The sequence below is a fragment of the Littorina saxatilis genome, linkage group LG5, assembly GCF_037325665.1.
Source record: "Littorina saxatilis isolate snail1 linkage group LG5, US_GU_Lsax_2.0, whole genome shotgun sequence".
In the NCBI taxonomy this organism is placed as follows: Eukaryota; Metazoa; Mollusca; class Gastropoda; order Littorinimorpha; family Littorinidae; genus Littorina; species Littorina saxatilis.
In genome coordinates this window covers 59,227,119-59,240,226 of record NC_090249.1, presented here as the reverse complement: position 1 = coordinate 59,240,226, position 13,108 = coordinate 59,227,119, and the positions used below count along the sequence as shown (strand labels likewise).

Here is a 13,108-nt window from a genome sequence, read left to right as displayed (position 1 = left end):
GTGTGAGAGAGTGCATGGTTGTGTGTGTGTGTGTGTGCCAGTGTGTGTGTGTGTGTTTAAGCACGCGGGCGTCAGTGATGCGTCTGTTTCAGTGAGTGATTTCTGAGAAAGTCTTGATGTTTTTAGTGCAATTCAGAACTTATGTGAATTAGATTTTTTTTCAAACCGCCCGGCACTACAAGGCATTTATTCTTGTTTTTATAAGGACATTAAAATGTTATAGTATTTGAGTCTTGAATGGCGATCTATTTATATCAATGAGCACTGCCTACAAGTTTAGGAAAAAAACTTGCCCCGCAAAAGCATATTTTATAAACCGAACAGGAAAAGCGCGCATAATTCATAAAAAATACACTAAAAAACTACAGCATTGACGGGGATCGAACTAGCGACTTCAGGAACCGCACTGCAGCGCTAACTACTGGGCTATGCGGATATCTGTCAAATGAGGAACATCTAGGAATGTCTATTTTGTGAGATGCAAAATTGCTATTGATTTTTTCACAAGGTATCTGCTAATCTTTGAGGCATTATTACTTTCAACAACAACAACAACAACAACAACAACAACAACAACAACAACAACAACAACAACAACAACAAACAGCCAGAACACACAAGTGTTTTTCAGTCTTGAGAGAGCACGGCTACGGTAACCACAACCAGTCGCGCTGCACCGAGTTGGTGACAAAAGACAGCGAAAGCTTTGGCCCAGTTTGAACACTGGCTGAGATTAAAAAAATAAAAAAAATGTGTACACTACACCGGCGTGTGGGGCGATCGAGGTCACTGGACCCTGTAATGTTACGTCGATATTCGTTTTGCACGAGAACCAAAATGGCGGCTCAGTTAACACTCGTTATAATATGTACAGATATGATTTTGTTTGTTTGTTTGCTTAACGCCCAGCCGACCACGAAGGGCCATATCCAGTCAGGGCGGTGCTGCTTTGACATTTAACGTGCGCCACACACAAGACAGAAGTCGCAGCACAGGCTTCATGTCTCACCCAGTCACATTATTCTGACACCGGACCAACCAGTCCTAGCACTAACCCCATAATGCCAGACGCCAGGCGGAGCAGCCACTAGATTGCCAATTTTAAAGTCTTAGGTATGACCCGGCCGGGGTTCGAAACCACGACCTCCCGATCACGGGGCGGACGCCTTACCACTAGGCCAACCGTGCCGGTATATAGATATGATGTGCCTTATCTTTTGTAGTAGGACAGCAAATAACTCTATTATTACATACATCTGAATCCAGTGCAGGTGTACGTATTGAACCTTCATATCTTCCTCTTCAGAAACGACACATCCACCTGTGGACACACCTTACAAAAGTTACCCGAGCTATATCAGATGACATCGACGGTATTAAAAAGCGTGTCATCACGATCTCTGTGCAAATCATATCTCTCAATTGAGTAATATTTCATACTTCTTTCGCCTATTGTTCCAGTGATATTGCGAAAGAGGAGCTTTGCCTGGCTGCTTTGCTCGGCTTTCAACTAGCACATGATCTGTTCGTTTTAATTGCGCTGTGGCTTACTTTGGCGGCAGTGTTCTTCTGAAGTGTTCGTTCATGAGTTGATGCCGTTGACATTTGTCCAACAGCAGCTTTGTCGAAAATGGGTTTCAGTATGTTAGTACTGGGTATCGTCGTCAACAACGCCATAGTGGTCATGACGTCATCTCCAGTGACGTCGAGTGCAGAGTTTTACAGTGGTGTTTTACCGGAGGGGTTCACGTGGGGTGTGGCGACGTCAGCGTATCAAACTGAAGGGGCTTGGAATGAGGATGGTGAGTTCTTGTAAAAGCATGTCTGTTTGTCTCTGCCTCTCCTTCTGTTTCGTTCACGTCTCTGTGTCTGTCTATGTTTGTCTGTCTGTCCCTCTGCCTGTCTGCCTGTCTGTCTGTCTGCCTGTCTGTCTGTCTGTCTCTATCTCTCTCTAGCTCTCATTTTCTGTAAGAGCAGGCCGAAAACAAAACAGAGAATAAGGTCGATGCTGATTGGGTCTTGCATTCATGACCCATGGCCAAGTGGTTCAGGTTCTCCAGAGAAGAAACAACAATACACAAACTCTCTTCAAGCTTCTTGCTCTCTGAGTTTCTCCCTCATTCTCTCTGTGGCTTCCTGGCTGTCTCTGTCTGTATGCCCCCCCCCCCCCAACCCCAGTGCGCACATGTGCATGTGTGTACGTGAGTATGTTGGTACAGTTTTATTTTTTTCATTGACACACTATGCTGTTTGTAGGTGAGGGGCACAGTAAGATACTTACTCTTGGGGATTTGTAGGCTACATCCAGCATAGTACCGTATTATACATAACCGTGACACTAGCTTTGTGAGAAAAAGGCATCAGTATGAATTCTTAGCATCTCGTTGTGATTTGAAGCGTCGTTCGTCGTTTCTGTTCTGCAGTCGCAACTGAAACTCATATGATTATAATTTATAGATACAATCCTGCGGGTTGATCTGAATACACCTTATATGGACGGAAGTGTTCCAGAACATCAACCAAGCCCCACCTTCTCCGTAAACCTTGCAGGATTTTCCCCCTTGGCCTTGTCTTGTAATTGTAACTGTCTTGTCATTGCCGCTACGACCATCTCGTTGGGAACATTCAAAAACAAGAAATTCCTCCGAGGTAGGAAAAACACCCCCGTCAAAGGGAAATAACCTTCTCAGTTGGTGGCAGTGACTGAGTGAGAATGGTTATTTCCCTTTGACCATTCAGATGTCCCTCTATAAGTCCTTGTATAATTTTAATCCACCAATAACTCCCTAACCGTGTGTTTGACTGGTCCCAATTTGTGTAAGGACCGTCTCAGGAATGTATAGAACCTGTTCACCAAGTTTGGTGACGATCGGTCCGTTCATTCTTGAGATCTATATGCGAACACAAACAAACAAACAAACAAACAAACACATCGAGCGAAACCTATACACACCCCTATACCGGGGGTGTAATAAGACGAAGCAACATTTCTTAATTAGTTTCTGTCGTGTCTCTTGTTTTTCCGCTTTAAAGACCGTTAAGGTCGAGGTTCTCGTAAAATGAATTATTTTGCCCTGAATGCAACGTTCCAAAGATAAGCTTAGATTTTTATAAAATTTAATTTAAAATGTCCCCCTTGTGCAGGCAAAAGCGAATCGATCTGGGACCGCTACAGTCACGCGGGAAGGGTGGCCGGTCACGCCACTGGTGACGTTGCTTGTGACGCCTACCACAAAACCCAGGACGACCTCAACATCCTGAAGGAACTGGGTGTGAAGCACTACCGCTTCTCGTTGTCATGGTCACGCCTCATCCCTGACCCCACCACGGGTCAGGTCAACTTCAAGGCCGTCAGCCATTATGGACGTTTCATCCGGGCACTGAAAGAGGCGGGCATTGAGCCCATGGTCACCATCTTTCATTTTGACCTTCCGCAGGTAAGGAAGCACACTGGGATAGTGTGCATGAGAAAGTGCTCAACTGGGGCAGAAGGGGTCCAAGTCGACCACAAATGGGTGTATTCCCTGTAGGTGCACTTCCTCTAGGCGTTTTTCCTGTATGCATATGTATGACGGCTTACTAGTGCCAAAACCTCATAATTGTAATTATCAAGGGAAAATTAGTAATTTTCCCTTGATAATTACCATTTTCACGTGTTTATTACTAATTTTCCCGGGAAAATTACTAATTTTCCCGGAATAATTACTAACTTTCACCTGTTAATTTCTAATTTTTAGTTTTGGCTCACTTCCTGACGGATTGCTAGTGCCAAAACTAAAAATTAGTAATTTTCCCGTGAAAATGAGTAACTAACAGGTGAAAACAGTAACTGACAGCGTTAATTAGTAATTATCACGTGATAATGGGTAACCCCAGGTTTTGGCACTAGTAAGCCGTCATAAGGCTTACTAGTGCCAAAACCTCATAATTGTAATTATCAAGGGAAAATTAGTAATTTTCCCTTGATATTTACCATTTTCACGTGTTAATTACTAATTTTCCCGGGAAAATTACTAACTTTCACCTGTTAATTACTAATTTTTAGTTTTGGCTCACTTCCTGACGGATTGCTAGTGCCAAAACTAAAAGTTAGTCATTTTCCCGTGAAAATTACTAATTATCCCGTGAAAATGAGTAACTAACGAGTGAAAACAGTAACTGACAGCGTTAATTAGTAATTATCACGTGATAATGGGTAACCCCAGGTTTTGGCACTAGTAAGCCGTCATACATATGGACCCACTTTTAGTCGACTTGGACCCCTTCTGCTGAACTGGGTGAGACTCAAGCCCTCGATCTGACTTGTGGACATTTTTAACGAATCTCAATTTCAACCTTTCGCGTGTACACGCCCACCACTGGTGCTCAAACTGATCGATGAATGTAGGTAATCACTACTGATCGATGAATGTAGGTAATCACTAATGTATAAGCCAAGGAACCCCAATAGCTCAACAGTCTGCAACAGTTAGTGCGGTGTGCCACAACTAAGGACTTGAAACTGAAATTGAAAACATTTCCCCGGGAAAACAGGGACAGACTGAAACTTCAACACAGCGCAGGAACTAATTCTCATCGTGATTTAGAGACTTTGCATTCTACAATAAGGAGGGGGGGGGGGGGGGACATCTGCTATTATACTGATCGTATTTTATTCACAATAGTTGTCTTACTTTGATGGTTTCAGATTCTGGAGGAGAACGGCAGCTGGAGTAATGACAGCATCGTGAATTATTACACCCAGTACGCTCGCCTCGCCTTCTCCTTCTTCGGGATGGATGTGAGTATGTCGCATATTGCCAAACGTATCGCGAACTCAACGCATGGCAAACTAACAGCAATAACAAATGTAACTGCCTAAAATAACGGAAACGGATAGGTAGGGCCGATCAGAAAAAAAGACTAACCTTTTAGACTGACTGCAGAGTCTTTCAAGGTCTTCGGGGGATCTGATGATGGCCATATCGGGATATAGGTGGCGCTGATTCACCGACACCAGTCAAATAGACTGTATATAGTTTCTAGCGATCTGCGATCTCGTACATCCATATTTCACTCTTCTGGATCTTCTGTGTTCGTTAGGCCAAAAAAAAAAATTGTCTGTTTCTGGTAACATGGCTAAAAATAATAGGGTAGGTAGGTAGGAATTTTTTTGTTCTTTTACCCCAAATTTAGACCAATAAAACTAACTTTAAAAATAGCGCAAAGAGACTGGATTCACTATACATAGAGACAAGACAATCAACACATTTACAAATCTGTGACAAAGACTGAAAGAGTATGACATGTTTTTCTTTGTTTACCTGGTCTGATATTTCCATGATGAAACAGAAAAGAAGACTTGAGACATCTTACATCTTGAGTTTGGAAAAAAAAAGTTTAGGGTCGGCGCCGAAATTTAGGGTCGGTCGGGTGACCAGAAACAGACAATTTTTTTTTTGGCCTTAGCTGCAGCTTTCACATGCAATCGTTTGTCGTTGCTGTAATTGTTTTTTTGTTTTTTCCTCTTCTTCTTTTTGTGTGTGTGCATAAATGGGCTTTTTCGTGGATAGCCGTTTTACCCCAACTATCGTCTGGATTTGAATTCAGACTTATTTTAAGATCTGAGAATTTGAAACCTGTCCAACTGTCCCTTATACTATCTCGTCACTGAAGGTGAAGTACTGGCTGACGTTCAGTGAACCGTGGGTGTTTCTCTACCTGTGCTACGGGAAGGCGGAGTGCGCGCCCGGACTGAGCGAGGCTGGGACACTGCCCTACAGCCACGCCCACAACGTCATCAAAAGCCACGCCCACGCCTACCACCTGTACCAGCAGCACTTTCAACACCAATACCACGGTATGTATTGACGACTAGATGATTACCCGCTTCGCCGGGTACCGGCTTCGCCGGGAAGAAGTAGAGCCGAATACCAGGCTGCGCCTGCGCACGAAGGAAAGGAGATAAACGCGCAAAACACTGGAGACCTTCTAAAAATAGTAACGTGCAGTGACCTTCTAAAAATAGTAACGTAGTAACGGGAATATGGATTGACGCCACACGGAGGAAGGGAGATAATCGCGGCTGAAAACACTGGAGAAGATAAGGAAGAGTTACTGGTAGTGGATCCAGACAAAAAACAAAAAAACAAAAATCGGTTCAGCGCGCACAGCGCTGCGCGCTGAGAGCACGTGTTGAAATATCTCATCGACCAGGTTGTGTCCAGGGTGTACCTGAATATGATCACCAAATTTGAAACAGATCCATCGAGAACCTTGGCCGCGCATCGCGCACAGACACACAGACAGACACACAGACACACAGACACTAGTCGTATATATATAGAGATGTTCGGAGATAACTCTGTCGGGTTTTTATGGGTTGTGGAAGAGTTGCTTTCGCTTGTTTTTCCTTGCGTTTCCATAGAAACACCGAGTCAAGCTACATAATTATGACATTGTGGTCTTGCCTCAGTGTTTCTGTGGGAACATTAAAAGGAGAGCAGCTTTTCCACAACCCGTAAAAAAACTTGACAACGTTATTTTTGAACATCGTCCATTGCTGCGTGTTGGTTAGTTTTGTTACACAGGCGTGATGGTTAGTTTTGTGGCCAAGCCTACCCTATCACCGTGAACAACATATCGCTATGAACATATCTATCTTTTTTTTTATGGTGGGTTAAATGACAAGTGAATGGCAACAAGACAAATAAAATCAAAGTACTTTGTATACTAATGTAGTTTGTGTTCCTTTCGACCTGTTCAGTGCGTAATTCACCCAGGATTTTTTACTTCTAAAAAATGTAGGCCTCTATTTGCCTCTCAGTGGTGCGCATCCAATTTTAAATCTTTCGTGTCGTGGCTCGTAACAAAAACATCAAATGGGCTCATGTATATCATGTAACACAAACATATCTGTTTTGCAACGGCCCACGGCTTCTTGTTTGTGCAAGGTCTTGTGGTTTGTTACACCCCCGGTATAGGGGTGTGTATAGGATTCGGTCGATGTGTTTGTTTGTTTGTTTGTGTGTTTGTGTTCGCATATAGATCTCAAGAATGAACGGACCGATCGTCACCAAACTTGGTGAACAGGTTCTATACATTCCTGAAACGGTCCTTACAAAAATTGGGACCAGTCAAACACACGGTTAGGGAGTTATTGGTGGATTAAGATTCTACAAGGACTTATAGAGGGACATATTAATGGTCAAAGGGAAATAACCTTCTCAGTTGGTGGCAGTGAGAATGGTAAGGACGGGGGTGTTTTTCCTACCTCGGAGGAATTTCTTGTTTTGACAGGTCTTGTCAGCATCAACCTGAACAGTGACTTCATGTCCCCCAAGGATCCAAACAACGCCTCGCACGTGGAGGCGGCCGAGCGCGCGCAGCAGTTTCTCATTGGCTGGTTCGCCAACCCCATATATGGTAACGGCGACTACCCGGATGTCATGAAGGAGTACGTGAGACGTAACAGTCAGGGCAACGTATCCAGGCTCCCCGAGTTTACTGAAGACGAGAAGAACTTTATAAAGGGTAAGCAAACCGCAGCCGCGGCCGCCGTAACTTGATCAGTCTTAGCATAAAGCTTTTGTCTGTTGCACGATTTATAGATTTTTGATTTATATTTAATTCAGTGTTGTCCTAAGAAATCAGTTGCCATTGCTTGTTAGTACGTGACTAGGAACCCCCCGCGGGTTAGGGGGAAGAATTTACCCGATGCTCCCCAGCATGTCGTAAGAGGCGACTAACGGATTCTGTTTCTCCTTTTACCCGTGTTAAGTGTTTCTTGTATTGAATATAGTCAATGTTTGCAAAGATTTTAGTCAAGCAGTATGTAAGAAATGTTAAGTCCTTTGTACTGGAAACTTGCATTCTCCCAGTAAGGTAATATATTGTACTACGTTGCAAGCCCCTGGAGCAAATTTGTGATTAGTGCTTTTGTGAACAAGAAACAATTAACAAGTGGCTCTATCCCATCCCCCCCTTTCCCCTTTAAGACCTCCGAAAATAAGTCTTCCCTTTTGTTAAGACCTTGATTTGTCAGATGTTTTGTTCATAACCTCTTTAAATTTACCTTCTTTTTAAGACATGATTTTCACTCATTTTTTGAAGTCTTGAAGGGGGGTTCCACTGTACTACTACTCGATGAGCCACTAGACATTCAAATGATGTCTGTGTTTGTGTACAGAGACGTACGACAGGCTACTACTCGATGAGCCACTAGACATTCAAATGATGTCTGTGTTTGTGTACAGAGACGTACGACAGGCTACTACTCGATGAGCCACAAGACAGTCAAATGATGTCTGTGTGTGTGTACAGGGACGTACGACTACTACTCGATGAGCCACTAGACAGTCAAATGATGTCTGTGTGTGTGTGTACAGAGACGTACGACTACTACTCGATGAGCCACTAGACATTCAAATGATGTCTGTGTTTGTGTACAGAGACGTACGACTACTACTCGATGAGCCACTAGACATTCAAATGATGTCTGTGTTTGTGTACAGAGACGTACGACTACTACTCGATGAGCCACTAGACATTCAAATGATGTCTGTGTTTGTGTACAGAGACGTACGACTACTACTCGATGAGCCACAAGACAGTCAAATGATGTCTGTGTGTGTGTACAGAGACGTACGACTACTACTCGATGAGCCACTAGACATTCAAATGATGTCTGTGTTTGTGTACAGAGACGTACGACTACTACTCGATGAGCCACTAGACAGTCAAATGATGTCTGTGTGTGTGTACAGAGACGTACGACTACTACTCGATGAGCCACTAGACATTCAAATGATGTCTGTGTTTGTGTACAGAGACGTACGACTACTACTCGATGAGCCACTAGACAGTCAAATGATCAGTGTCTGTGTGTGTGTACAGAGACGTACGACTACTACTCGATGAGCCACAAGACAGTCAAATGATGTCTGTGTGTGTGTACAGGGACGTACGACTACTACTCTATGAGCCACAAGACAGTCAAATGATCTGTGTGTGTGTACAGGGACGTACGACTACTACTCTATGAGCCACTAGACAGTCAAATGATCTGTGTGTGTGTGTGTACAGGGACGTACGACTACTACTCTATGAGCCACTAGACAGTCAAATGATCTGTGTGTGTGTACAGGGACGTACGACTACTACTCGATGAGCCACTAGACAGTCAAATGATCTGTGTGTGTGTACAGGGACGTACGACTACTACTCGATGAGCCACTAGACAGTCAAATGATGTCTGTGTGTGTGTACAGAGACGTACGACTACTACTCTATGAGCCACAAGACAGTCAAATGATCTGTGTGTGTGTACAGGGACGTACGACTACTACTCTATGAGCCACAAGACAGTCAAATGATCTGTGTGTGTGTGTACAGGGACGTACGACTACTACTCGATGAGCCACTAGACAGTCAAATGATGTCTGTGTGTGTGTACAGAGACGTACGACTACTACTAGATGAGCCACTAGACAGTCAAATGATGTCTGTGTGTGTGTACAGAGACGTACGACTACTACTAGATGAGCCACTAGACAGTCAAATGATCTGTGTGTGTGTGTGTACAGGGACGTACGACTACTACTCGATGAGCCACTACTCCACCATCCTGTGCGAGCCGGCTGACACCGAGTACCAAGCCGCCATGAAGCCGGGCTATGACGGGGACATGCAGGTCAAGCAGTCCATCGATCCAACATGGCGCAAGTAGGTCTCGTTGCGGCTGTTACAGTGGAACCCCCCTTTCATTAAGATCCCCCAATTTAGGCTCCCTCCCCTCTGACACCCGGTTCTCTCACATTTGGTGCTCATACCCTCTGTAAATTGAACCCCAATTTGCCTGATTTTCTCAGATTTTGGTGTGTGTGTGTGTGTCAGTGTGTGTGTGTGTGTGTGTGTGTGTGTGTGTGTGTGTGTGTGTGTGTGTGTGTGTGTGTGTGTGTGTGTGTGTGTGTGTGTGTGTGTGTGTGTGTGTGTGTGTGTGTGTGTGTGTGTGTGTGTGTGTGTGTGTGTGTGTGTGTGTGTGTGTGTGTGTGTGTGTGTGTGTGTGTGTGTGTGTGTGTGTGTGTGTGTGTGTGTGTGTGTGTGTGTGTGTGTGTGTGTGTGTGTGTGTGTGTGTGTGTGTGTGTGTGTGTGTGTGTGTGTGTGTGTGTGTGTGTGTGTGTGTGTGTGTGTGTGTGTGTGTGTGTGTGTGTGTGTGTGTGTGTGTGTGTGTGTGTGTGTGTGTGTGTGTGTGTGTGTGTGTGTGTGTGTGTGTGTGTGTGTGTGTGTGTGTGTGTGTGTGTGTGTGTGTGTGTGTGTGTGTGTGTGTGTGTGTGTGTGTGTGTGTGTGTGTGTGTGTGTGTGTGTGTGTGTGTGTGTGTGTGTGTGTGTGTGTGTGTGTGTGTGTGTGTGTGTGTGTGTGTGTGTGTGTGTGTGTGTGTGTGTGTGTGTGTGTGTGTGTGTGTGTGTGTGTGTGTGTGTGTGTGTGTGTGTGTGTGTGTGTGTGTGTGTGTGTGTGTGTGTGTGTGTGTGTGTGTGTGTGTGTGTGTGTGTGTGTGTGTGTGTGTGTGTGTGTGTGTGTGTGTGTGTGTGTGTGTGTGTGTGTGTGTGTGTGTGTGTGTGTGTGTGTGTGTGTGTGTGTGTGTGTGTGTGTGTGTGTGTGTGTGTGTGTGTGTGTGTGTGTGTGTGTGTGTGTGTGTGTGTGTGTGTGTGTGTGTGTGTGTGTGTGTGTGTGTGTGTGTGTGTGTGTGTGTGTGTGTGTGTGTGTGTGTGTGTGTGTGTGTGTGTGTGTGTGTGTGTGTGTGTGTGTGTGTGTGTGTGTGTGTGTGTGTGTGTGTGTGTGTGTGTGTGTGTGTGTGTGTGTGTGTGTGTGTGTGTGTGTGTGGGCGGGGATATAGCTCAGTTGGTAGCGCGCTGGATTTGTATTCAGTTGGCCGCTGTCAGCGTGAGTTCGATCCCAGGTTCGGCGGAAATTTATTTCAGAGTCAACTTTGTGTGCAGACTCTCTTCGGTGTCCGAACTCCCCCCCCGTGTACACTACATTGGGTGTGCACGTTAAAGATCCCACGATTGACAAAAGGGTCTTTCCTGGCAAAATTGCTTTGGCACAGTTAATAATTGTCTACCTATACCCGTGTGACTTGGAATAATAGGCCGTGAAAGGTAAATATGCGCCGAAATGGCTGCAATTACTGGCCGTATAAAATTTCATCTCACACGGCATCACTGCTGAGCGCCTAGAACTGTACCCACGGAATATGCGCGATATAAGCCTCATTGATTGATTGATTGATTGATTGATTGTGTGTGTGTGTGTGTGTATGTGTGTGTGTGTGTGTGTGTGTGTGTGCACGGTGTGTGTGTTCCTGTCTGCCTTTCCGCGCGTCACGTTTGTACGCTTATGTGCATGCACGTGCGTTGCATATATTACACAGAGGGGCCTCGTACTACCTGTACTTCGTGCCGTGGGGCTTGAGGGGTTCTCTGAACTGGGTTCGAACTCACTACAACAACGTGCCGGTCATCATCGGGGAGAACGGAGTGACTGACAGCAACGGGACCACTAGCGACTCCTTCCGTATTGACTTCCATAGGGAGTACCTCGAGGCAATGATTAAAGGTTTGTGCATTTTGTCTGTCTCCGTCAGTCTTTATTGGCCACTAGACTCCTTCCTTGATATAAATGTCTACAGGGAGTACTGGCATTCTGATAAGCATCGCTCCACGGCTATTGCCAGTTGTCGAACTCAGAGAATGAGCCGAACTCATTTTGACCTGAGTTCAGGATGGGAGTACTGCATGGGTCAAAAATACAAGCACAAAAAAAAGCTTGCTTTTTGTCATATTTAGTATTCTTGAGTTGCTGGTGCTAACATGGCAGGGCCGGACCAAATGAGTTGTAATGGGGGGGGGGTTCCTCCTTTTTTGGGGGGGCAAATCAGCGAAGTGGCGAAGCCACAAGCGCGCGCCTGCAAAGCAGGCGCGCGAACTAGGGGGGTCCGGGGGCATGCTCCCCGGAAAAAATTTTGAAAAACGGTTAAAATCTGTGCAATCTGGTGCATTCTGGGCCTTGTTTTGAGGGTTAAGGGCAGCATTGTTTTGGTGCTAAAACTAGTTAAAAAAAAACAACAACACTCAAAGCAAGGTACATGCTTTTTCCAGGGGTGGGGTTCCGGAACCCCTGGAACCCCCCCCCTGGGTCCGGCCCTGCATGGGACTCCTCTGCTAGAAAGATGTTGTTGGTGTTGTTTAACATCCCTTCAACCTGGTACGTAGAATGTATTCACAATAGAAATGTCATGACATTAAGAAAGAACATGCACTTTGTAATAAATGGTCTTTTCTGTGTATCCTTTTTTGAAGAGGAGGGGTCGATATATCTGTCACGAAGAGCATCCTGACCATACCGATTAAGATTTATGCAGACCTGTACACCAAACAAAATGTATAAAACAATTAAATGGATTAGTTTATTTATTTACTATTGTCAATAAAATTAATCTTTGTGTGGTCAGCAATCCACGTAGACGGTTGCGACGTGCGTGGCTACACGGTATGGTCACTGATGGACAACATGGAGTGGGGACACGGCTACACGGAAAAGTTCGGACTCTATTACGTCAATTTCAGCGATCCACTGCGCCATCGAGTTCGCAAAGATTCGGCCACGTTTTACAAGAACGTCATTGCTGACAATGGATTTCCTGGGCTTCAGATACTTGTGGGATAAACGATAAATCTGTTCTTTAGAAGTGTAAGTGTGTGTGTGTGTGTGTGTGTGTGTGTGTGTGTGTGTGTGTGTGTGTGTGTGTGTGTGTGTGTGTGTGTGTGAGAGTGTGAGAGAGAGAGAGAGAGAGAGAGAGAGAGAGAGAGAGAGAGAGAGAGAGAGAGAGAGAGAGAGAGAGAGAGAGAGAGAGAGTTTATTAGTTATCGTTCTCTGAATTTAATGGTTAAAGCAAAATGGAAACATACCATAAAATCATACATTTTTGCTTCGTTTGGTGTGTGTACGTGTGTGTGTGTGTGTGTGTGTGTGTGTGTGTGTGTGTGTCAGTGACAAGTGTGTGTGTGTGTGTGTGTGTGCGTGTATGTGTGTGTGTGTGTGTGTGTGTGCGTGTGTGTGTGTGTGTGT

At 44.9% G+C, this 13,108-nt stretch overlaps 1 protein-coding gene across 1 annotated transcript; it reads left to right on the top strand.

The window, feature by feature from the left end:
- Window positions 1–1,457: 1,457 nt before the first annotated feature.
- LOC138967580 (lactase-like protein) lies at window positions 1,458–12,879 on the top strand. The gene is made up of 8 exons (XM_070340165.1): window positions 1,458–1,802; window positions 3,145–3,437; window positions 4,688–4,780; window positions 5,656–5,839; window positions 7,279–7,512; window positions 9,564–9,702; window positions 11,412–11,596; window positions 12,492–12,879. Exons 1-8 carry the CDS (start codon window positions 1,631–1,633, stop codon window positions 12,704–12,706), a joined length of 1,515 nt encoding a protein of 504 aa, XP_070196266.1. The 5' UTR covers window positions 1,458–1,630; the 3' UTR covers window positions 12,707–12,879.
- The last annotated feature ends 229 nt before the right edge of the window (window positions 12,880–13,108 follow it).